Source organism: Cetorhinus maximus, chromosome 2, assembly GCF_964194155.1.
Source record: "Cetorhinus maximus chromosome 2, sCetMax3.hap1.1, whole genome shotgun sequence".
NCBI classification, from domain to species: domain Eukaryota; kingdom Metazoa; phylum Chordata; class Chondrichthyes; order Lamniformes; family Cetorhinidae; genus Cetorhinus; species Cetorhinus maximus.
The window spans coordinates 185574164-185601124 of NC_135880.1; the positions used below are offsets into that span (position 1 = coordinate 185574164).

The 26961-nt window shown below is 44.6% G+C and overlaps 1 protein-coding gene across 3 annotated transcripts in view; it reads left to right on the forward strand.

Moving 5' to 3' along the window:
• tmem107l (transmembrane protein 107 like) overlaps positions 1 to 26961 on the forward strand; it is an 88381-nt gene that overhangs the window by 21910 nt on the left and 39510 nt on the right. For all 3 annotated transcript variants that reach the window (XM_078530526.1, XM_078530535.1, XM_078530544.1), the window contains exon 4: positions 24643 to 24743. In XM_078530526.1, the coding sequence (XP_078386652.1) occupies positions 24643 to 24743 (101 nt within the window). The remainder of the gene's footprint in view (positions 1 to 24642; positions 24744 to 26961) is intronic.

The window sequence follows — 26961 nt, forward strand, 5'->3', positions numbered from 1 at the left end:
GCTGCGGTACATGCATTTGGAGCTTGCTGATGGAGGACTTGTCTTCTGAATGTTGAGTGTAAGTCCCATCTTCTTGTATGCCTCAGTAAATGCGTCGATGATTCTCTGGAGATCCGTTTCCGACACAGCACTTACTGGGCATCATCAGTGTATTGGCGCTCAATGACTGAGATCGGGGTGGTTTTTGTTTTTGATTGGAATCGTCTGAGATTAAATAGTTTAAAATCCATTCAGTAAATAAGCTGCACTTCAGGGGGCTTGTCTCTAGTCAGACAGAGCATGGCAGCAAGGAAGATTCCTGCCTTAACCTCAAAAAGGGCTGTAATGGATCTGTTGTTAAGGATCACCACTCGCTTATCATGAAGCAGACGAAGGATGGTAACAAATTTGAGCACATTGTTCAGCTGAATCTTCCAGAATGCTTCATGGTTTACAGAGTCAAAGACCTTTGTCAAGTCAAAGAACGCTATGTAGAGAGGCTGGTGTTGTTCGCAACATTCTCCTTGTTGGCATGCTGTAAAACCCCGGTCTCTGAATAGCCTAAACCCACATTGGGACTCAGGGAGTAGCTCTTCAGCAAGTATAATAAATGGGCTCAGAAGGTTCTTGCAATGATTTTTCCTGCAATGAAAAGTAGAGAGGTGCCTCTGTAATTTCCATAGTTGGATTTTGTCCCCTTTATTGAAGATTGTCATAATCATGGTGTCCTTGAGATAATTCGGGATTTCCTGATCTATAGGATGAGGGCATGGGACTGTAATGTTAGTTCTTCTCTTCCGTGCTTAAAGATTTCAGTGGAGATTCTATCACCACCTGCTGCTTTGTTGTTCTACATTTGTGTGATGGCTTTCATCACCTCCATAGGCGTTGGTGGAGTACTGAGCTTATCTCTAACTGGGTGTTGTGGGATGGAGTTGAAAACAGTCATCAACAATTGATTCATGATTGATAAGGTCTTCAAAATGCTCCCTCTAACGGGCATTGACAGCTCCCTTTCCTTGCTCAGATGACTTTGATGAAGGAACCAATTGTGTCGTCGCTAAGTTTGCTGATGAGGCACAGATGGGTAGGAAAGTAAGTTGTGAAGTGGACATAAAGAGTCTGCAAAGAGATATCGATGAGTGGACAGAAATTTGGCAATTGGAGTATAATATGGGAAAATGTGAACTTATTCACTTTGGCAGGAAGAATAGAAAAGCAGCAGATTATTTAACTGGAGAGAGATTGCAGAACTCTGAGGTACAGAGGGATCTGGGTGTCCTAGTGCATGAGTCTCAAAAGATTGGTATGCAGATATAGCAAGTGATTGAGAAGGCAAATGGAATATTGTCGCTTATTGCAAAGAGAATGGAATATGGAAGTAGAAATGTTTTGTCACAGTTGTAAAGGGTATTGGTGAGACTACATCCGGAGTACTGTGTACAGTTGTGGTTTCCTTATTTAAGAAAGGATATAAATGCATTAGAAGCTGTCAGAGAAGGTTCACTCGATTGATACCTGGGATTGGGGGTTTATCTTATGAGGAAATGTTGGACAGGCTGGGCCTGTATCCATTGGAGATTAGAAGAATGAGGAGCGATCTTATTGAAACATATAAGATCCTGAGGGGACTTGACAGGGTGAATGCTGAAAGGATGTTTCAGGACAGACTAGAACTAGGGGACACAGCTTAAAAATAAGGGGTCGCCCATTTAAGACGGAGGTGAGGGGAATTTTTTTCCAAGGGTTGAGAGTCTTTGGGACTCTCTTCCCCAGAGAGTGGTCGAGGCAGGGTCATTCAATATTTTTCAGGCAAAGGTAGATAAATTCAGGATTCAAAAGCTATCGGGGGTAGGGGGAATGTGGAGTTGAGGCCCCAATCAGATCTGGGAGCTCCTGGATGCCAACACAATCCAAGACAAACATGTCTATAGAATGTGTAAGGAGCCAGAGGAATTCTGGTTCAGGATTATTGATCTGGAAGCCGAAATGCAGACACTGCACAACATCAGGGAAGGGGAGAAATACCTGGGCACTTTGTATTAGAAGATGGTTACACCTTTTAGAATAGGGTTGTCTGTTTTAGTCAGTGGCGAGGGACAGGAGGGTGTGACTATGAGTGATGCAGGTAAAAGGACCGAACAGACAGTTGTGGAGGAGCCTCAGATTTTGCAATTGTCAAACAACTGCTTGCAACCTTAATAGATGAAAGCGAGGTGGATGAGCAGGCTGGCCATGGCACCATCATATAGGAAGCAAAAAAGAATGCAGTGGTAGTAGGGGACAGTGCATAGTGGGGATAGATACTGTTCTTTGCAGCCAAGAGCAAGAATCCAGAAGGCTGCGTTGTCTGCCCAGTGCCAGGGTTTGGGGTATCTCCTCAGGACTGGGAGGAACTTGTAGTGGGAGAGGGAGGATCCAGTCGTCGTGGCCTATGTAGGTACCAACGACATAGGTAGAATTAGGAAAGAGATTGTGTATAGAAAGTATGAGGAGCTAGGCACTAAGTTAAAAAGCAGAACCTCAAAGGTAATAATCTCTGGATTATTACCTGAGCCACATGCAAATTGGCATAGGGTACAAAAATTAGAGATGAATGTGTGGCTGAAAGACTGGTGTGGGAGAAGTGCGTTTCGGCTTGTGGGGCACTGGCACCAGTACTTGGGAAAGTGGGAGCTGTGCCGTTGGGACAGCCCACACCTGAACCATGCTAGGACCAGTGTTCTAGCGACCCATGTAACTAGGGAAGTTGAGAGGGTTTTAAACTAAATAGTGGGAATAAGGGATCAAATTTGGGAAGATGTGATAAATCAAAGAGTAGAGACAAGGCAAGAGAGAAAGATTTCAATATCGGAAGTGACAGGAAGCAACAGAGTACAAATCTAAGAGTAAATCAGCAGATAAGGCTAGAGGTCACGAAAATAATAAAATGACAAAATTAAAGGCTCTGTATCTGAAGCATGTAATATTTGAAACAAAACAGATGAACTGATAGTGCAAATCGAAAGAATTAAACATGACCTAATAACCATTACAGAGACATAGCTACAAGATGACATAGATTGGGACCTGAATATGAAAGGGCTCATGACATGGACGAAAGACAGGAAGCGAGGAAAAAGTGAAGGATGGCTCTGTTAATTAATGATTGTATTAGCATAATAGTAAGGATGACCAAAGTTCAGGATCGTCTTTACATCGTGTTGTGTGGCACTATCATCATGCAAAATGGGATAGATTTTGAACAGATCTCGCAACTCTTGAGTGGGTATCCATGAGACGCTTTGGGCCATCAGCAGCAGCAGAGTTCTACTCGAACACAATCTGTAACCTCATGGCCTGGCATATCCACTCTAACATTACCATCAAGCCAGGGGTTCAACCCTGGTTCAATGAAGAGTGCAGGAGGGCATGCCAGGAGCAGCACCAGGCATACCTAAAAATGAGGTGTCAACCTGGTGAAGCTATAACACAGGACTACTTGCGTGCCAAACAGCATAAGCAGCAAGTAATAGACAGAGCTAAGTGATCCCACAACCAACGGATCAGATCTAAGCTCTGCAGTCCTGTCACATCCAGTCGTGAATGGTGGTGGACAATTAAGCAACTCACTGGAGCAGGTGGCTCCACAAATATCCCCATCCTCAATGATGGAGGAGCCCAGCACAGCAGTGCCAAAAGATAAGGCTGAAGCATTTGCAAAAACCTTCAGCCAGAAGTGTCGAGTGAATGATCCATCTTGGCTGCCTCCAGAGGTCCCCAGCATCACAGCCTTCAGCCAATTCGATTCACTCCACGTGATATCAAGAAACGGCTGAAGGCACTGGATACTGCAAAGGCTATGGGCCCTGACGACATTCCGGTAATAGTACTGAAGACTTGTGTTCCAGAACTTGCCGTGCCCCTAGCCAAGTTGTTCCAGTACAGCTACAACCTGGCATCTACCCAGTAATGTGGAAAATTGCCTAGCTATGTCCAGTACGCAAAAAGCAGGACAAATCCAACCCGGCCAATTACCACCCCATCAGTCTACTCTCCATCATCAGTAAAGAAATAGAAGGGGTCATCAACAGTGTTATCAAGCGGCACTTGCTTAGCAATAACCTGCTCACTGATGCCCAGTTTGGGTTCCGCCAGAGCCACTCAGCTTCTGACCTGGTTACAGCCTTGGTTCAAACATGAACAAAAGAGTTGAACTTCCTAGGTGAGGTGAGAGTGACTGCCCTTGACATCAAGGCAGCATTTGACCGAGTGTGGCATCAAGGAGCCCTAGCAAAACTGGAGCCAATGGGAATCGGGGGGAAAATCTCCGCTGGTTGGATTCATACCTAGCACAAAGGAAGATGGTTGTGGTTGTTGGAGGTCAGTCATCTCAGCTCCAGGACATCACCGTAGGAGTTCCTCAGGGTAGTGTCCTGGGCTCAACCATCTTCAGTTGCTTCATCAGTGACCTTCTTTCCATTATAAGGTCAGAAGTGGGGATGTTCGCTGATGATTGCACAATGTTCAGCACCATTCATGACTCCTCAAATACTGAGGCAGCACATATCCAAATGCAGCAAGACCTGGATGATACCCAGGCTTGGGCTGACAAATGGCATGTTACATTCGCACCACACAAGTGTGAGGCAATGGTCATCTCCAACAAAAAAGCCCAACCATCACCCCTTGATGTTCAATGGCATTACCATCACTGAATGCCCCACTATCAACATCCTGGGGGTTACCATTGACCAGAAACTGAACTGGACTAGCCATGTGAATACTGTGGCTACAAGAGCAGGTCAGAGGCTAGGAATCATGCGACAAGTAACTCACTTCCTGACTCCCCAAAGACTGTCCATCATCTACAAGGCACAAGTCAGGAGTGTGATGGAATACTCCTCACTTGCCTGGATGAGTGCAGTTCCTAGAGCACTGAAGAAGCTGGACACCATCCAGGACAAAGCAGTCTGCTTGATTGGCACCACGTCCCCAAACATTCACTCCCTCCACCACTAATGCACAGCAGCAGCAGTGTGTACCATCTACAAGATGCACTGCAGAAATTTACCAAGGCTCCTTAGACAGCACCTACCAAACCATGGCCACCATCACCTAGAACGACAAGGGCAGCAGATAGATGGGAACACCACCACCTAGAAGTTCCCCTCCAAGTCACTCACCATCCTGACTTGGAAATATATTGCCGTTGCTTCGCTGTTGCTGGGTCAAAATTCTGGAACTCCCTAACAGCACTGTGGGTGTACCTACACCACATGGACTGCAGCGGTTCAGGAAGGCAGCTCACCACCACCTTCTCAAGGGCAACTAGGGATGAGCAATAAATGCTGGCCCAGCCAGTGAAGCCCACATCATGTGAATGAATAAAAAAGAAAGAAACCAGGATATAGAAGCAGTTTGGGTCGAGGTGAGAAATGATAAAGGCAAGAAATCACTTGTGGGAGTCGTGTACAGACCCCATAACAGTAACCACATGTTACTGTTAACATGATAGTATGGAGTATAAATGAAGAAATAATGGGAGATTGTCAGAAAGGTATGGCAATAATCATGGGGGATTTTAATCTACATATAGATTGGAGAAAAATCAGATGGGCAAAGGTAGCCTAGATGAGGAAATCATAGTATGTTTTCTGGATAGTTTCTTGGAACAGCATGCTCTGGAGCCAACCAGAGACTAGGCTATACTAGACCTGGTATTTTGCAACAAGATAGGATTAATTAATGACCTTGTAGTGAAAGTGCTCCTAAATAGCAGTGATCACAGTATGATTGAATTTTACATTCAGTTTCAGGGAGAGAAGAGTGGGCCTAAGATTAGTCTTTTAAACTAAAGTGAGGGCAAGAAAGCAGAGCTAACTAAAGTGAGCTGGCAAATTAGGTTAAAGGATAGGTCAATAGAGATTTAGTGGGCAGACATTTAAGGGGATATTTCACAATACACAAAATAGATATATTAAAATGAGAAAGAAAAATCCCAAGCGGAGGACCCACCATTGATGGTTAACTAAAATAGTTAAAGATAGCAGCAAACTTAAAGGAAAAGCATGATTGTGCAAAGATGGGTAGCAGGTCAGAAGATCAGATGGAATATAAAAAACAGCAAAGCATGACAAGATTAATAAGGACGGAAAAAGTAAGAGTACAAGAGAAAGCTAACTAGAAATATAACGACTGATAGTAAGAGTTTCTATAGATATTTAAAAAAGAAGAGTTAGCAAAGTGAGCTTTGGTCCTATTGCAAGTGAGTCTGGGGAATTATTGATGGAAAATAAGGAGATGGCAGATGAATTGACTGGGTATTTGGCATCGGCCTTCACTTTAGAGGATACAAGTAACATCCGGGGGCTTTTGCTAGTTCTGTTGAGGAGTATTTAAACTAGTGTGGCAGGGGGATGGGATCCCAGGAGTAGGATCAGATGGGTCAGATTCAGATCAGAAAAATGGAGGTAGAACATTAGCTAGGGAAGTTGTGATAGACATGGAATTACAGGAGAAGCAAAGTTTATAAAGTGTCCAGCAAGGGAAATTGACGAGGTTAAACTGTTTATACTTCAAAGCAAGGAGTATTACAAACAAGGTAGATCAGTTAAGGGCACAGGTAGACACATGGCAGCAGGGTGTCATTGCTATAACGGAGACTTGGCTAAAGAAGGGTCAAAACTGGCAGCTTAATATCCCTGGTTATAGAGTCTTCAGACACGATAGAGTAGGAGATAAAAAAGGAGGGGGTGGGGTAGCACTAATGTTTAAAGAATCAATTCCTGTTGTGAGAAGGGATGATATACTAAATGGGTCAACAAACGAGGCTTTATGGATTGAGCTTAGAAATAAAAAAGGGGCAGTCACACTACTGGGAGTATACTACAGACCCCCAACTAGTGAAAGGGAGATAGAAGAACAAATATATAGGCAAATTTCTGCTTATAAGAACAAGAGGGCAATAATAGTAGGAGACTTCAATTATCCTAATATCAACTGGGATTCAAACAATATAAGGGGCGCTGAGGGAGAAAGATTCATGCAGTGTGTCCAGGAAATTTTTTTCAACCAGTTAGTGACAAACCCAACAAGAGGAGATGCAATTCTAGACCTAGTCTTGGGGAACAAAGATGGGCAAGTGGCTGAAGTGACAGTTGGCGACCACATCGGGGACAGTGATCACAATTCAGTTAGATTTAGCATTACCATGGAAAAGGACAGAGATAAGGCAGGAGTAAAAGTCTTGAACTGGGGGAAGGCAAATTTTGCAGAAATGAGAAGGGACTTGGCTGAGGTGGACTGGACAGCACTGCTGGAGGATAAAACAGTGGAAAACTAGTGGGAAGCACTAAAAAGCGAGATCCTAATTGTACAAAGTAGACATGCCCCCTACAAAAATAAGAGTGGTACTGTCAAATCTAGACCCCACTGGTTGTCTAGAGGAATACAAGGGAAGATCAAACAGAAAAAGAAAGCGTACGATAAGCACAAAGAACTAAGCCCTGCAGATAGCCTAGACGAATATAGGAAGTGCAGGGACGAAGTAAAAAAGGAAATAAGGCAATCAAAGAGAGGGCATGAAAAAAGATTAGCAAGTAAAGTTAAAGATAACTCAAAGATGTTTTACCAATACATTAATGCTAAAAGGTTAAGGAAAAAGTGGGACCTATCAGAGATGAAGATGGAAACTAATGTGTAGATGCAGAGGCTGTGGGAGGGGTTTTGAATGAATATTTTGTCTCCATGTATACAAAGGAAAGGGAGGATGTAGATACAGTAGTCCAGGAGGAACACTGCGAGATATTGGACGGGATAGTCATAAAGAGAGAGGAAGTACTCTAAGGGTTGAAATCCTTGAAAGTGGATAAGTCACCAGGGCCAGATGAATTGTTTCCGAGGCTGCTGAAGGAAGTCAGGGAGGAGATAGCAGATGCTCTGAGGATGATTTTCCAATCTTCACTAGATACAGGGGAGGTACCGGAGGACTGGAGAAATGCAAACGTAGTTCCATTGTTTGAAAAGGGATCAAAGGAAATGCCAAACAATTATCGGCCAGTTGATCTTACATCGGTGGTGAGCAAGTTAGTAGAATCAATCCTGAGAGATAGGATTAACTGTCACGTGGAAAGGCATGGACTAATCAGGGATGGTCAGCATGGATTTGTTAAAGGAAGGTCTTGCCTCACAAACTTGATTGAATTCTTTGAGGAAGTGACAAGAATGGTTGATGAAGGTAGTGCAGTGGATGTTGTGTACATGGATTTTAGCAAGGCATTTGACAAGGTCCCACATGGCAGATTGGTCAGGAAAGTAAAAGCCCATGGAATTCAGGGTAATGTGGCAAACTGGATAAAAGGTTGGCTTTGTAACAGGAAACAAAGGGTAATGGTCGATGGATGCCCTTGCGAATGGAAAGTTGACTCAGGTGGTGTTCCACAGGGCTCGGTGTTGGAACCCTTGCTGTTTGTGTTATATATTAACGATTTGGACGTGAACATGGGGGGCGCGATTGGGAAATTTGCAGATGACACAAAGATTGGCCGAGTAGTGGATAGTGTAGAGGATAGCCATAATCTCCAAAACGATTTAGATGGGTTGGTGGAGTGGGCAGTAAATTGGCAAATGGATTTTAACATAGAGAAGTGTGAGGTCATACATTTAAGGAGGTCAAACAATTACAGGATTACACAATAAATGGGAATATACTAAGAGGGGCAGATGAAGTGAGAGACCTTGGCATACAAGCACACAGGTCCCTGAAGGCAGTAGTTCAAGGAGACAAGGTTGTGAAGAAGGCATATGGAATGCTCTCCTTCATTGGCAGAGGTATAGAATATAAAAGTAAGGATATATATAATGTTGGAATTGTATAAAACACTGGTGAGGCCACAACTGGAGTATTGTGTGCAGTTCTGGTCACCACATTACAGGAAGCACGTAATAGCTCTGGAGAGAGTGCAGAGGAGGTTTACAAGAATGTTGCCAGGGTTAGAAAAGTGTAGCTACAAGGAGAGATTGGATAGGTTGGGGTTATTTTCCTTAGAACAAAGAAGGCTGAGAGGTGACTTGATTGAGGTGTACAAAATTATGAGGGGAATAGATAGAGTGGACAGGATAAAATTGTTTCTCTTGGTGGAGAATTCTAGAACCAGGGGACATAGATTCAAGATAAGTGGCAGAAGGTGTAAGGGGGATATGAGGAAGAACTTTTTTACGCAGAGGGTAGTGGGTGTCTGGAATTTGCTGCCCAAGTTGGTGGTAGAGGCAGAAACTCTAAACTCTTTTAAAAAGTACCTGGATCTGCACCTTAAATGCTGTAAGCTGCAGGGCTATGGGCCGGGTGCAGGAAGGTGGGATTAGAAAGGGCACCTGGGTGTCCTCAGGCTGGCATGGACAAGATGGGCTGAATGGCCTCCTTCTGTGCTCTAACTCTTCCATGGTTCTGTCCCAGAGATAGCTATAAATCAGGAATTGGAAGGGAGGGAGTAACTCGGGAAAATTTCAATCACCAGGGAAGTGGTCCTGAGCAAATTGTTGGAGCTGCAGGCTGACAAGCCCCCAGGACATGATGGGCTTCATCCTAGCATCTTAAAAGAAGTGGCTAGTGAGTTAGTTGATGCTTTGGTTTTACTTTTCCAAAATTCCCTAGATTCAGGGAAGGTTCCACTAGATTGGAAAATAGCGAATGTGACTCCTTTATTCAAAAAGGGAGGGAGACAGAAAGCAGGAATTGACAGGCCAGTTAGCTTAACATCTGTCATAGGTAAAATGTGAGAAGGTGTTATTAAAGAAATTATGGCAGGGCATTTTGATAGATTCAAGGTAATTAGGCAGAGTTAACATGGTTTTGAGAAAGGGAAATCATGTTTAACCGATTTATTGGAATTCTTTGAAGAAGTAATGTGCTCTGGATGAAGGGGAAATTGGTGGATGTACCATACTTAGATTTCCAGAAGGCATATGATAAGGACCACGTCAAAGGTTATTGTGGAAAATAAAAGCTCTTGGTGTAGGGAGTATCACATTGGCATGGATAGAAGATTGGCTAGCTAACAGGAAACAGTAGGCATAAATGGGTCATTTTCTGGTTGGCAAGATGTAATGAGTGGTGTGCCACAGGGATCAGTGCTGGGGCCTCAACTGCTTACAATTTATATAAATAACTTGGATGAAGGGACTGAAGATATGGTTGCTAAATTTGCTGATGACACAAAGGTAGGAATGCAAGCTGTGAAGAGGACATGAGGCTACAATAGGACATGGATAGGTTATGTGAATGGGCAAAGAACTGACAAAGTATAATGTGGGAAAATGTGAAACTATCCACTTTGGCAGGAAAATAAAAAAGAAGCATGTTATCTAAATGGTAAAAGATTGCAGAGCTGAGAGATGCAGAGGGTCCTGGGTGTCCCAGTGCAGGAATCGCAAAAGGTTAGTATGTAGGTACAACAAATAATTAGGAAAGCTAATAGAATGTTATCGTTTATTGCGAGGAGAATTGAATACAAAAGTAGGGAGGTTATGCTTCAGGTATACAGGGTATTGGTAAGACCTGGAGTACTGTGTACAGTGTTGGTCTCCTTATTTAAGGAAGGATGTAAATGCGTTAGAAGTAATTCGGAGAAGGTTTATTAGACTAATACCTGGAATAAGCAAGTTGTCTTATGAGGAAAGGTTGGATAGGTTAGGCTTATATCCACTGGAGTTTTGAAGAGTAAGAGGTGACTTGATTGAAGCACAAGATCCTGAAGGGTCTTGATAGGGCTGATGTGGAAAGGATGTTTCTTGTGGGAGAATCTAGAACTGGGGGTCACAGTTTAAAAATAGGGGGTTTCCCATTTAAAAATAGATGAGAAGAAACTTTTTCTCTGAGAGTCGAGAGTCTTTGGAACTCTCTTCCTCAAAAGGTGGTCGAAGCAGAGCCTTTGAATATTTTTAAGGCAGAAGTAGACAGATTCTTGATAAACAAGGGGGTGAAAGGTTATCAGGCGTAGGTGAGAATGTGAAGTTGGGGTTACAATTATATCAGCCATGATCTTATTGAATGGTGGAGCAGGCTTGAGGGGCTGAGTGGCCTATTCCTGCTCTTACTCCATGGCCAGGATTTTCCGTTGGTGGGGCCGGGGGGAGCACGAACAGGTGCGGACCCAATCACTGCCCGCGATCGGGTCCTCTCCGCCATTTTATACGGGTGGGCCAATTAAGGCCTACCCAGCGTATTTGCCAACTCCCGCGGATAGTGGGAGTGCGCGGGCGGCAGCGGGCATGCACAGACCGCCGGGCCCAATGGCGACCCAGCAGTCCATTTAAAAGAAAGCCTGGTAGCCTTCTGTAGACTGCTCACAATGGCCAGTTTTAGGCCGCACCAGAGGGGTTCAGGTGTGCCGGCCAGGCTGGAGGGAAGGCCAGCGGAGGGGGGGGTGCTAAAGCGCCCCTCATTTTTCTGATGACTGCCTTGCTGCTCTCCTCGAGGAGGTGGCAGCACGGCGGGAAGTGTTGGTCGCCCAGGAGGAGGCCACTGCCCTCCCCCCCCACATGACCAAACGTGCCTGGGAGGAGGTGGCTGAGGTGGTGAGCTCCCGTGACGTGGTGCAGTGCACCTGGATCCAGTGTCGCAAGCACTTCAACGATTTGTTGCGCTCTAGCAGAGTGAGTACCATGTTTGCATTGGGCATTTAACCCAGCAGGTAGCCTTACCGTCTGAGGCGCCCCCCCAACCCCTCCAAGTCTTAGTGTTGTTACTGCAATGAATAATTTAGGGCATTTTTCCTTTGCTGGGTGGCCAAGCAGATAGTACCCATGCTGAGGACAGCCTGAGTGGGTCATGAGATGAGTTCTCCCCAGTGTTGTTCTTAGTCGCACATGACTAGTTTGGGAGCAACCTAGAGGAGCTGCAGCTAGGTGCATATTCAGAACTCCAAAACATGCCCTATTCAGGGTGATGAGATGGTGGAAGGGGAGCCTCAAGGTGTCATGGCAAAGAACCATCTGCTGCCCTCTAAGCTGCACGTGGTTGTGCCTCCTTGCTATGGGAGGAAATACTGTGTGGTTCCTAATGTGATGTACGTAGCATGTGTTGGGGGGGTGGGGAGCAGGCCTAGCATCTTGGCCTGAGTGATCAGCAGCAGCAGGGAGAGGAGGCACTGGAGGCCTGATATTCCCCACTCTGGTTGGGGTGTGGTGTGTGCGAGCAGAGTTCATGATGAAAATGAATGGTCGTCTCTCTTTTTCAGGAGAAGAATGCTCACAATGTGTCCGAGCGTGCAAGGACTGGAGGCGGCCAGGCACAGCTCTCCATATTAAGCCGTTTCGAACAGGAGGCCCTTGAGCTAGAGAGGCACCATGCACCCAGATCTACTGGAGTCGGTGAGATTGGGGTGGCACGGCCAGGTATTTAAGGCCAACAGTGAAGTCCGCATTGTCCTCCCAACAGCCATAGCACTGAAGATTGTTAAATTAGTTATTGTTGCAACATTGCTGGGTCATAGAGTCATACAGCCATAGAAGCCTACAGCACAGAAAAAGGCCCTTTAGCCCATCGAGTCTGTGCCAGTCAAACAAGTACCTAACTATTCTAATCCCATTTGCCAGCACTAGGCCCATAGCCTTGTATGCCATGGCATCGCAAGCGCACATCCAAATACTTCTTAAATGTTATGAGGGTTTCTACCTCTACCACCCTTTCAGGCAGAGTTCCAGATTCCTACCACCCTCTGGGTGAAAAAATTCTTCTTCACATCCCCCTAAACCTCCTGCCCCTTACCTTAAATCTATGCCCCCTGGTTATTGATCCCTCCACCAAGGGGAAAAGTTCCTTCCTGTTTACCCTATCTATGCCCCTCATAATTTTATGCAATCATGTCCTCCCTCAATCTCTTCTGCTCCAGGGAAAATAACCCCAGTCTATCCAATCTCTCCTCATAACTAAAACTCCCCAGCCCAGGCTACATTCTGGTAAATGTCCTCTGCACTCTCTCCAGTGCAGTCACATCCCTCCCATAATGCAGACTCCAGAACTGCACGCAATACCCTAGCTGTGGCCTAACCAACATTTTGTACAGTTCCAGCGTAACCTCCCTGCACTTATATTCTATACCTTGGCTAATAAAGGCAAGTATTCCATATGCCTTCTTAACCACCTTATCTACCTGTCCCACTACCTTAAGGGACCAGTGGACATGCACACCAAGGTCCCTCTGACCCTCATAACCTTCCAGGGTCCTACCGTTCATAATGTATTCCCGTGCCTTATTTGTCCTGCCCAAGTGCATCACCTCTAACACTTACCCGCATTAAATTGCATTTGCCACTGATCAGCCCATCTCCTGTAATCTAAGGGTATCCTCCTCACTATTTACCACCCCAACAATTTTCGTGTCAATTGGTTCTGTAAGGTTGAGCGCATAATGAGTCGGGGGGACAGGGATGAAGTTTGTCAGTGTGTGCACGCTAACTGATCCACTGTCCTTGTTCTTCCTTTCAGCATCATCGGAGCATGGCCAGGAGGAGGAGCAGCAGATAACCCCTCTCACTCCTGAGGGACCTGAAGTCTCGAACTCACCAGCGTCACACCATTTCTGCGAGGCAGTCACCAGCACAGATACTAGCATCTCAACGGGAATTGGAACATTGGCTAGTGTCCCAGGGCGCAGTGGTGAGGGCACTTCACAGTCGCGCAAGGAGCTGGCAGAGACAGAGAGTGCCCATGGCGCCAGCAGTCGGAGGACTGCAAAGGACCAGGCACATGCTCAGTTGGTGCCTGATGATGTGCCTCTGGAGTTGCCCACGACACAGCAGCTGCAGGAAATGTGGCCGGGTGTGCGGGAGTTTCTGGGTGTGATACATGAGGCTGTGCTTGGCTTGGTCTCCGTGGTGGAGAAGTCTACGCGGATGCTCGCTGAAGCTATGAGCCTCATGTCCGAGTGCCATGTGTCCTCCATGGAGAAAGTGGCGTCTCTCCTGGAGATTCTACTCTAGGAGATCTGCCAGGGCTTCCTGAGGATATGCTCTGACCAGCAAGCCCTCACATTGGCAATGAGCTCAGCTGGTCACTGTGGGAGATGATCTGGGTAGCAAGCTTCCCAGCTCGTTGCCCATCCATCCATGGTGAGCAGGGAGGTCCAAGGCGACAGCTGCCTGTCGTCTCTGCGGGCTCCTCTCAGGACGCTCTGGATGAGAGCACCAGCTCCTCCATCCCTCTCCCAGTGAGCGTATCATCCGATGAGGCTGCAACGACTGGGGAGATGCCAGCTGTGGAACTGGCAGCTCCCTCCCAGGCGGGGCCGGCACAGGCTGCACGCGCCAGAGGATGACCACCAAGGTCATCGAGGTCAACAGGACAGCTGAGTCAGCAGGTTGTCTCAGATGCCACTCCAAGCGATGGGGCAGCACCAAGATGTAGCACCCGGAAACGAAAGCATAAGGCACATTAGGAACACTACGGGTTTTTCACTGGTGCTTTTGTGTTGGCCCGAGATTAGGTCCTTATGATTTATTTTTGATTGTTTACACTAGTGTTTAATAATTGTGAGAATTTCTGAAACACACATTAAATGCCAGATATGTGACCATGGGTGAGGGTGGCTCATTTCTTCTGCATGTGTATGTTTAAGAAAAGTGTCATGAGTGTTTCTTTGGACATTCAACTTTATATACAAGGCCCTTAGTTCCTGCTGATGACCTGGCAGATTTTGCACTTAGGTGTCGAATATCGAGGCGCCAGGCTAGGCTAATCCAGGTGATCCATCTGTGTTGTGCTAGCTGAAGGTTCATTGGATTAAAGCATCCCGGGTGTTACTGCCTCCTTGGAGTAGTCCCGGGTCAGCGTCTACCCCCTCAGCATTTCCCTGTGCATTGTTAATCCTTGGAATCATTGCTGGACTCAGCCACTGCGTCGACATCTTCATCGTCCACTGTGTCCCTCCTTTTCAGCGCAAGATTGCAGAGAGTGCAGCATGCAACCACTATCACCGAGACACGATCTGGGGGCTACTGGAGTACGCCCCCTGAGTGGTCCAGGCATCAGAAGCGCATCTTGAGAAGACCGATGGCTCTCTCCACCACAGCCCTTGTGGAGCCGTGGCTCCTATTGTACCGCTGCTCAGCCGTGGGAGCTGCCTGGGTACCTTGCACAGACTTGTAGAATCAGCATTCTGTGGTCACACACTATCTGCACGTTCATGGAGTGGAAGCCCTTCCTGTTGACGAAGGCACCGGGCTCACCTGCTGGCACCTTGATGGCCACATGTGTACAGTCTATAGCACCCTGGACACGGGGGAAGCCAGCAAAGGCTGCTCGCTGTGTCTGGCTTGCCTGGTCCCAGCGGAAATGGATGCACGCCTGAACAGAGCGTCAGTGACCTGCTTGACATAAGTGTGTACAGCTGATTGGGAGACACTGCAAAGATCACCCACCGAGCCCTGGAAGGAGCCAGAGGCATAGAAGTGGAGGGCAGCTGTGACCTTCAGCGTCACTGGCATGGGGTGTCCACCCACAGTTAGGGAAGATCTCAGGGCCAATCATCTGACAGATATAGTTGACTGTCTCCCTTGACAGTCGGAGTCTCCTTCGGCACTGCACCTCAGACATATTGAGGTAACTGCTTCGCCGCCTGTATACCCTGGTAGCAGGATCGTGGTGTCTTCTGTGGCCCCCTCCACCTTGGACTACCTCTTGGCCCTGTGCCCCTTGTGCCCGTGCCTGTCCAACCAAAGGTGGCTCCCCTGGAGGCTGAGTGTGCACTCCTGGCCTCTTCCTCCTTCGAGCCCTCCCTTCTTCCTCAGAGGAGCTGCCTCCAGTGGACAGATCAGATCCCAAATCCAGGCTAAGGGAAGGCTTCCTGAAAGTTATAGGCCAGCAAAAGGTTCCTCGCTGCAGAGTGCTGACCTGAAGGTTAAAAGTCCAGAAAAGGCTCCTGGGATGAGTTCTGAAGTACTGCAGATCACACAAGCAAGTTTAAAATACTTTCTCCGATAAATACTTCACAAAGCAGATTCATGACCCCACTAAGCCCTCTTATCCCGCCCGTGGATGAGCTTAATAGAAAAGTCTCTTCCCTGCCTGCCTGTTGGGCCTGTGCACCGACCCAAAGATCGAACGGGCACTGAAAAATCGGCATCGATTGAAGACTAAAGGGCCTCAACTGGCCTCTTAATTAAAGGCGGGCATACGTCGGACTTCATCGCGCGAGCGCCCAGCAAAATATTACGATGGTGCGCGGTGACGTTGGGACGCTCGCCCAACGTCACCATGTGTCATTTTACGCACAGACGTGTGGGGCTCGCCCCCCGAACATCAAACGGAAAATTCTGCCCCATTTGTTCGTAGACCTCCCCCATTGTTAGGGCCTCAGAGGAATTGGCCCTTGATTACTTGGGCCATAAATGGTCTCTGTGACAGTGAAGAAGCCACGGATATCATTCATGTCAGCGAGATGTTGAATTTCCTTTGCCTTATCTGCCAGCTACAAGTTGTTCATGTCATCTGTGCATCTTTGTACCTCTGCCTTTGCTTGTTGGCAAGTCAGTTTCTTTTGTTTTGAGTTTTGGTCATTCCGCCAGGCGCAGAAAGTCTTGCGCTTACAATCAATCAGTTTGCTGATATCCTGACGTTTCCTGGCAGAAAATTCAAGCGCCTCTTTGCAGGTATTTGTGTGCAGTGGGTATTGTAATCTCATGTGTTCCCCATGTGCTCCTGTTATCTTCTGGAAGTCAGCTTTATGATCATTCTAATGGAATGAGTGCCTTATATTTATTTGAGTTCAAGCAATGACAGTATGACAATTTGTTCTTTAACAGTTGTATTGATTGATATGGGTGAAGTAGCAGGCATTTCTTTCAAGTGAGATCCACTGAAATATGTTAGTAGAGAAAATAAATTCCTAGAATCCTCTGCTGGAACTACATATTAACCCCTTTCTACCATGTCTCCTAACATAAGGACACTTGTAAACCAATTGGTTTATTTCATATAGATATTCAAGTGAACAGAATACCATTTTCATAGAGTTTAGTCTATTTCCCATTCATCTTAACATCAGTGACACCTGTTGTCCCAGAAGCAGTACAGTAAGAAGACTTTGTAATTTCCTTAAAGGGTCTGTGGAGTCTATAATTGTTTTTAAGAATGATCGAAAAGAACTTGAGTTTAGTTCTAATTTTCTTGGATAAGAAATACTGGTCTATGTGACCTGGTGACCCTTGACCTGGAAGCAGTATCAACAAGAAGAAAGTTAAGAAAGAAGCTGTGTGGCTGGCAGATGCATAGGAGAGCTGCAAACACAAAGGAGAGCTATCAGCAGAGGAGCTGGTGGGAGAAGGCAGTCAGCACACAGATGCAAACACAAAGAAAGCAGACAGAGACAGAAAGAGGAACTCGAGTTTTGAGAGTAGAAGAAGTAATCACTCGCAGGAAGAGAGTCAGCTTTTCTGTTTGGCAGAAAAGGAGACGGGAGCTCATGGTGGACTGTCCGAGCTGGCTAAAAAGATCTACAACCTGGAAAGCAGTGTGAATAGCTCAGAGACACTAAAGAGCACATTGCTTTACCAAAAGTGGCCAACTGTGAACCAAGGTGTTTTTGGTTGGGCAGCTGAAAAGGAACTCTGGAAAGCTACACCATCAGGACTTTTTTGACCCGAGGGAGAGAGGGTTTGTAGAAGTGTTTCTTGCTGATAATGTTCGTAACTGTGAAACTCTAAGTGAAAGCTGTTGTTGGATAGGACCTACTCTGCTTGACTAAAGAACAGCATGTTTTGGAACAATGTAGCTACGTGGTGTCACATTTTTGTGGAGGATGATGCGAATGCTTTAATAGCAATCTATCTTGGTTGCAATGATTAATGTGAGATTTACCTTTTTATTTGAAGTATCATTTGCCTTTTAATTCATTCAAATTTGCATTGGTTCTGACTGTGTTAAGTAAAAGCTACAAGAAGCGGAATCTTGTTGGTAATTTCTTCATTTTGGGGTATTCAGTAAATGTAGTTATTTTGGTTTACAGTTACCCCACAGGGATTGTAACTTGTGTGGTCCTATCTCACTTGCTTGTCAGTATCACTGATTGGCTCTAATCTTGCCTGTTATAGAGTGCATGTCCTCAAATCTAGCATCTCTCAGAGCCTCCCTTTAATTAGAAAAAGAATGAGACCAGTCTGTCTCTTGTTTCAAACGTCAGTTGATATGATGTACAGTATCTTCATTGAAATTAAATTCAGAACATATGGTAATTTGTATCTGGCAACAGAAAATGATGAGTGGGCCAGGTAGATTGTCATAAAAATTCAACTGGCTCACTAATGCCCATCAGGGAAGGGATCCTGCCACTTCTGTGAAGGTGACTCCAGTTCCATGCTACCTGTCAGGCAACCAAGCCTAGGCAATAAACATTCCCTTGCCAGTGCTGCTCATATTCCAAGAAAAATTATAATTGTCTCATTTTTCCTTCCAAAACATGAGACATTATAAACTAAATGGTACAATAGAGATTTGCCAGGCAGCCTTGCTGCACAAAGTAGCCTGATGTTGTTCCAAGCATTATTGAGGGTGTGATGCCAAAACATTTCAAACAAATTATACTTAAATTAATGGGCTTTAATCTTGTAAACCCAGCAACTTGCCTCTTGATCAGAAAGCAGAATGAACATAGGAATACAAGTAGGCAATTCAGCCCATCGAGACTGCTCCGCCATTCAATACAATCATGAGTGATCACCCACTTCGGTGTATTTTTCCTCACATCCCTTTAGGTCATTGACAGATTGCTGAATACCAATCTCTGCTTTAAACATATTCAATGACTGAGCTTTCACAGCCCTCTAGGGCAGAGAATTCCAAAAGATTCATAACCCTCTGAGTGAAAAGAATTCTCCTCATCTCAGTTCTACGTGGCTTTCCCCTTATTTTGAAATTGCGTCCTCTAGACTCCCCAACCAGGGGAAGCATCTTACCTGCATCTACCCTGCCTACCCCTTTAAGTATTTTGTAGGTTTCAATGAGATCACCTCTCATTCTTCGAAACTCTAAGAGAATACAGGCCCAGTTTCCCCAATCTCTCTTCATAGGAAAGTCCTGCCATCCCTGGAACAAGTCTGGTGAACTCCCTCTATGGAATAATATCCTTCCTAAGGTAAGGGGATCAAAACTGCACACTGTACTCCAGGTCTGGTCTAACTAAGGTTCTATACAATTGAAGCAAGACTTCGCTACTCTTGTACTCAAATCCTCTTCTGATAAAGGCTAACGTACCGTTAGCTTTCCTAATTGTTTGCTGCACCTGCATGTTAGCTTTCAGTGACTTATTGACGAGGACACCCAGGTCCCTTTGTACATCTACACTTTCTAATCTTTTACCATTTAAGAAATACCCCACACATCTGTTCCTCCTACCAAAGTGGATAACCTTACATATTTCCACATTATATTCCATCTGCCATGTTCTTGACCACTCACTAAATCTGTCTAACTCCCCTTGACACCACTTTGCAACTTCCTCATGATACAAGTTCCCACCTAGCTTTGTGTCATCTGCAAACCTGGAAATATTACATTTTGTCCCCACATCCAAATCATTGATATATATTGTGAACAGCTGGGGCCCCAAGTACTGATCCTTGTGGTACCCCACTAGTCACAGCCTGCCAATGTGAGAATGACCTGTCTTCTGTTACCCAACCCTTAATCTATGCCTGTATATCACCTTCTATCCCATGTGCTTTAATTTTGCTAACCAACCTCCTGTGGGGTCTTTATCAAAAGCCTTCTGAAAATCCAAATATACTACATCCACTGACTCCCCTAATCAATTTTGTTAGTAACACCCTCAAACTCCAACAGGTTCTTCAAACATGATGTCCCATTCATAAATTCATGTTGATTACGCCCATTCAGATCATTATTATGCAAGTGTCCATTTATCACATACTTTATAATAAATTTTAGTATTTTTCCTATTACTGATGTAAAGCTAACAGGCCTGTAGTTCCCTGTTTTCTCTCTCCCTCCCTTCTTAAATAGTGGGGTGACATTTGCAGGAACCACTCCAGAATCTAGAATTTTGGGAGATGATCACCAATGCATCCACTATCTCCATAGCTACCTCTTTCAACGGTCTGGGATGTAGAATATTAAGCCCTGGAGATATATCAACTTTCAATCCCATTAATTTCTCCAATACAACCTTCTTACTAATACTAATTTCCTTCAATTCCTTATTCTCCCCAGTCCCTTGGAACTCTAATTCTGGCAGATATCTTGCTTCTTCCTCAGTGAAGACAGACACAAAGTAAACATTTAGCTTCTCTGCCATTTCTCTATTCCCCATTATAAATTCTCCTGACTCTGCCTGTAACTGACCCACATTTGTCTTAGCCAAACGTTTCCTTTTTATGTAACTATAGAAGCTTTTACAGTCCGTTTTTGTTTTTTTGCTAGTTCACATTCATATTCTATTCTCTCTTTATTAGTTTCTTAGTCTTCCTTTGCTGTATTCTAAAACCCTCCCAATCCTAAGGTTTGCTACTATTTCTGGGTCTTTTCTTTTAATCTTATACAATCCTTAACTTCCTTTGTTAGCCACAGTTGCTGTAAACTATGTAATAATATCCATAGCCCATGTACTGTCATACCTTTTAATGTATTTTCTCATTCCACCTCAGCTAGTTTGCCCCTCATAACTTCATAATTTCTTTTGTTCAAAGTTAACACCCTGGCTTCAGACTGAACTACCTTACTTTCAAACAGAATGTAAAGTTCTATCATATTATGGTCACTCATCCCTAGAGGTTCTTTGACAACAAGATTATTAATTAGCAGTTTCTCGTTACATAATATTAGATCTAAGATAGCCTGTTCTCTAGTCAATTCCTGAACTTACTGCTATAGAAAACCATCCCCAACACAATCTATAAACTAGTCCTCAACAGCATTAGTGCTCATTAGGTTTATCCAGTCTATATGCAGATCGAAGTCACCCCTGATTACTATATTACCCATGCTTCATGCTTCTCTAATCTCCTGATTTAATACCATGCCCCACACCACAACTGTTTGGTTGCTTATAAACAACTCCTACCAATGTTTGCTGTCCCTTGCTGTTCCTTAGCTCCACCCAAACAGATTCCACATTTTGATCTTCCGATCTGAGATCCTCCCTTACTAATGTACTTATTATTAGTACAATACCACCTCCTTTTCCTTTTTTGCCTGTCCTTCCTAAATGTCGGATATCCTTGAATATTTAGTTCCCAGTCTTGATCACCCTATAGCCACGGTTCCATAATGGAAATTAGATCATATCAATTTATCTCTTTGTGCCTTTAAATCATCTACCTTGTTGTGAATGCTGCGTGCATTCAGATGGAGTGCCCTTCACTTTGTCTTTTTGACATTATTCCACATTCGAAGCCTAGTTGATGCTTGCCTTTGTTTCGCTGCCTTCTAATTTTGCTTTCTACTTTATTCTTCCTGTTGCCATCTTTACTTCCTTCCAGTTTAAGCTACCCTTAGGTTCCCAACGCCTGACAAGATAGTTTAAATCCTCCCCAACAGCTCTAGCAAATCTCCCTGTGAGAATATTAGTCCCGGTCCTGTTAAGGTGTAACCTTCCCATCTTGTACAGGCCCCACCTGCTTCAGAATCAGCCCCAATGCCTCAGAAATCTGATGCCTTCCCTCCTACGCCAGTTCTCTATCCATGTTCAATCAATCAGTCCTCCTATTCCTATGCTCACTAGCATGTGGGACTGACAATATTCCTGAGGTTACTGCTCTTGAGGTCCTGCTTTATAATTTCTTTCCTAACTCCCTACAATCTGCTTTCAGGACCTCATCCCTCTCCCTACTTATGTCATTGGCACCAGTGTGGACCGCAACCCCTGGCTGTTCACCCTCCCCCAGAAGGATGTCTTGCAGCTGCTCCGTGACATCCTTGACCCCGGCACCAAGGAGTCAACACACCATCCTGGAGTCACATTTACTGACACAGAAACATCTGTCTGATCCCTTGACTATTGAATTCCCCTATTACTATTGCTTTTCCAGTCTTCTTCCTTCCCTCCTGTGCAGCTGAGCCGCCCCGATGTGCCACAGACTTGGTTCTGCCTTCAATCCCCTGAAGAACCATAGCTCTTACCAGTTTCCAAAATGGAAAACCAAATGGCAAGCAAGACAAACTCGGGACTCCTGCACTACCTGCTTGATTCTCTTGGACTGCCTGGAGGTCACCCATTGCCTCTCTGCCTGCACACTCCTAACCTGCAGTGTGACCACCTCCTTAAACATGCTATCCACATAGTTCTAAGTCTTGCAGATGCACCACAGTGGCTTCAGCCAGAGCTTAAGCTTCTACAGCTGGTGACAATTCCTGTGGATATGTTCGTTTAGAATACTTGGTGCCTCCATGAATTCCCATGTACCACAGGATGTACATTCCATGGACCAGCTGACCTGTCATACTGTAACTTTAGAAACTATTTATTACAATTAGAATAAATAGAATATCTTACCAGTTACTCAAAAATCAACAACTTCCCCTGTACTGAAGTAAGAACCAGCTACTTGAGGTTGGAAAAAGGTAGAAAAAGAAAGAAGCACATCCTTCCCCTCTTCACTGAACTCCCTCACTCACCAAACCCCCGCATTACACTCTGTGCACTTGAAGCAGCACTCGGCAGACAAAACAGCACTGAGGAAGGCCTGTATTTATACTTTCTGAAAAACAACTGATTCAAGCTTCTGAAAAGTCAGTTTAAGCTAGCTACCTAATTAACTAGCTGCAGCTACTCTCGGAGAGCTTGTATACCCCTGTTTTAAGGCCTGAATAAAACTTAACTTCACTTAACTTGAGAAGTTTTTTTTAGTTAATTGCTAAATCAAAGAAAAGAAAAGGCTAGACTTTAGATAGAAATTAACCCTTAAAGCTCCCTCACCAGTGCTCAGTTAAGACTCTGAAAAGCTGGACTTCATCACAAGAGCCATTGGTCTAGGAAGTGGATTGCGCTTGAATTATTTTATGAAACTCTGGTTAGGCTGCAACTGAAGCATTGTATCCAGTTCTAGTCACCACATTTCTGGAAAGATGTGGGGTCCTTGGGAGGGTGCAGAGGAGATTTACTAAAATGGTTCCAGGGTCGAGGGGTTTTAGCTGCAAAGTTATGTTGAAGAAGCTGGGGTTATTCTCCTTGAAACAAAGGAGGCTGAGGGGAGATTTGATGAAGGTATAAAAGATTATGATAGGATTAGATAAAGTAGACAAAGAAAAGCTGTTCCTATTAGCTGATGGCTTATGGGCAAGGGGACACAGATTTATGGTTTTGGGCAAGAGATGCATGGCGATGAAGAGCTTCTTACGAAGCAAGTGGTAATGACCTGAACTCTCCGCCTATAAGGATGTTGGCGGTGGTTTCAAAAGGTAGAAAGGCACTTGAAGGAAATGAATTTACAGGGCTACAGCTTAGAGTGGATTGGATTGGATTGTTCTACAGAAAGCCGCATGGATTTAATGGGCACCTGCTGTGCCATGACTGTGACTCTATGAATTGGGGTGTTATCCTGGTGCTGTACGTGCTGCGTATGAGGTTGACAGAAGACCATGGCAAATTGGTCCACTATCCTCTTTAGGACAGTACGGATGAGCACTGGTGCTATTTGCAGTCCCGACCTGGGGTAACAAGATCAGTCAGTTCAGATACTGGCCTCGGGAGCCTGGGAAGGGGCTGCTGATAGCCATCATCAGCCTACACTTCTAATGTGAGTTGGGAGTAGCACTCCTGATCCTCACGGCTATATATCAAGATGATTGAAAAATAAGAATTTTTTCGGATAATAAGGTCGGTAGTAAGCCAATTTATCCATTGGTTTCAAAACAGGTTTTCAGCCCCTGACTGGCATGAACAGTGGGCCTCACAGCTATTTAAAGGTCACACCAGGCACTGACTGAGCAGTCTGACCCAGTATGGTGAGTGAAGCACTTCTGGCATGACACGAGTGCACATGTGGAGCCTGTCTTGTTGGACTCTTAAGGATGCCACTTGCTATGCCTATTATGGACCTAAATCTAATATTAAGGAAGTGCTCCTTCTGTTATACAAAAACTAGCCAGGCCTTCAGTTTTGGGCATCTCTCCTTAGGGAGGCTGTATTGACCTTGCTGAAGGTCCGGTGACAGTTCAGCAGGACGACTCAGAGAATGATGGGACTGAGTTATGATGAGAGATTTGGTAAATTTGGATTATATTCCCTGTCATTGAGAAGGGTGAGGAGTCATTGAATCTTGGTATAGATAGGGAAGGATTCCAAATCACAGATATAATCTAAAAACGTAAACTAAATGAATTTTTAAATATAATAAACTGTATCATGAAATCAAAAACAGAATAAATTGAGGTGTGGTTAATGGTGGCTAATATAATGGCAGATTAGAGGTTCTGAAGGAGAATCATATTGGACGTGAAAAATTAACACTCTTTCTCTCTCCACAGATGCTGCCAGACCTGAGTTTTTTCAGCTCTTTCTGTTTTTGTTATGAATGACAAATTAGGCATGTTAGACAGACGGCTCTCCTGTGTTTTGCTGGTGTTACACATTTTGCATATCTGGTTCCACGTTTTCTCAAGTAGTCTGTGCACAATAATTTATTGGTTTCTCTTGAATGTCTGTTGATTGTTGTTCCTTTGCTTCCTTCCAGATTAATTGTGGCATTGTCGGTGACTCTGGGCATGTTTCTAATTGAGCTGCTGGGTTTCTTCTCTGGAGTCTCCATGTTCAACAGCACGCAGAACCTCATTTGTATCCTTTAGACAGTCACACAGCGCTTTGAGTTAATCATGTCTGACTAGGATCAGATAGGTTGAAAGACATTGGGCGGGATTTTCCAGCCCTGCCCACCACCAGGATCGTCCAGTGCCATCCAAAGTAAATGGACTTTAGGCTGGGCTGCCCAATCTCCTGCACTGGATCCCGTCATGACGGTGCCGGAAAATCCCGGCTATTGTATCTTAGTGTCTGTAACGGGCATCTCCTGTAGCTTTTCCATTACTTAACTGTACCTTTTCCATTACTTAACTGTACCTTGTCAATGATGAGAGGAGTTATAGTGTATGGTTAAATTATTCCACAGGTATCAGTTTAAACATTTGGGTAATTTATTGTGAGCTTTTATCTTCCAAGTTTTTCAGTGAAGTTGCAGTTGCCACGGTTTTAATTGTATCCTGTGACATTCTAAGAGGCTACTTTCAGGAAGATTGAATCCCACTTTGTAGACTTGGATTACTGATCTCCATTTCCACCTTGTGCTGGTAGCAATCGCAGAGCCAGGGTCCACGGCACATCGTTGACATGAGCATTGTGTCGGCAAAACCTAAAGAAATTTGTTTCAAAGTACAGAGGATACAAATTGGTATGCATTTTTCAATAAAACAGGCACAAAGTACACCAATATGTCAGTGGGACAGCCTGTGCCAAATCTACACAGGCATTGGCCCCACTACCAAATTCATGCCGACAATGCTTTATTCCAGCAGATGCTTTAAATCTGTTAAAATGATCCCTCTGACGAATTGTTCACTCATGAGCGGGCCAGGTATCAGGTTTGCCCCACACAATAAACTAGAAATTCCTTCAGGCTATTTTTATGCCGGTAAGTGGGAATGATCAAAGTGAATGAAGAAATTGGTCCTCAGGCCTCACTTAAGTAATCAGGTTGAGCTGTTGTGCCTCCAGAGGCAGCTCGCCCAACAGAAGCAATGGATTTCAGGCTTCTTGCCTGGATGACAGTGGCCCTCGGGTAAGTCCCAGGAGAGGCGAGGGCCAATAGCTGGAGACAGGCACAGACTTCCTGGGTCCACAGAATTATATTTTAAATTTCACTAATCTTTTTTGACCACTGGCTTGGCCACATCCACAAATTTGGCTATGGGGAGCAGAGTGTTGCATTCCCAAATTGCTCCTAATTTGCTCCCAGAAATGGACCTAAACTAATTCTGAGCCCAGGCTTGTCCCTTATATGCAATGTTTTCTATCTGGGAAGACATTGGGTAGGACAGCTGCATTTAATGCTGTGCCCATTGCCATGCAGTATGCAACTATTTGTGGTTCAGGGTGAATTTCTGCCTTTGTCACTTAGTTGTCAGCTCCTTGTGGTACTGTGCAGTGATACATAGTGACTTAGCAGCCCTCTGCAGTACAACAGTGGGGGAGTCCCAAGCAATATTATAAGGAAACCAGGTAGTGAAGGATCAGAATATCACCAGTCTCAACTGTAACGTTTTATAAATGGGTTATGCTTAGCTTCCCTCTGTATCTTAGACTAGGTTTCACTGAAACTTAATTACTTCTGATTACTTCAGTATATTATACACCAGTAAATCAAAATATTTGGCAATTTGTGAAACTACCAAACACCTGAATTTTGAATCCGTCAGGAATTAATTTAATTCTTAGTTACATGTGTTAGCCTTTGGCCTAGATTTTCACAGAGTCTGCCTTATCCAAAATGGCTCCGGGACCCTGGATCCCTGATTTCCAACAGATGATATTTTGGTGGGAAATGACTCACATGACTCTCAAACCCAGCAGGGCTATTTGAACTCGGTTCTAAGTTCAAACAGACCCCATTTTCGCTGGATCAAGGGCCTTATCCCACATTGTGTGACTTATATTTTTTTTAAGAGTAGGCGTGAATGCTCATAAGAGGCAGATAAGGCCTGTGGACCAGTCAAGCTGTCAAATTATTTAAATGGTGATCCATTTAAATTTTGAAAAAGCTAACTTGCCTGTGTCTCTGAGTTGGAAAACATCAGTGCTTGCAGTTTCAATAAACGCTTATTGACACAACCCTAAATGCTATTATTATACCACTTTACTGCTTGACTGCTTCTACAACTTGTCATTATCACAGTGGTGGCTGTAAGTTCACAGTTTGACAGATCCAAGAGTTTATTAAAGGATTAGCTATCTTTGATGTGGGGTTATGAATACAAATGTTTGTTTTTATAAGGGATTAAGT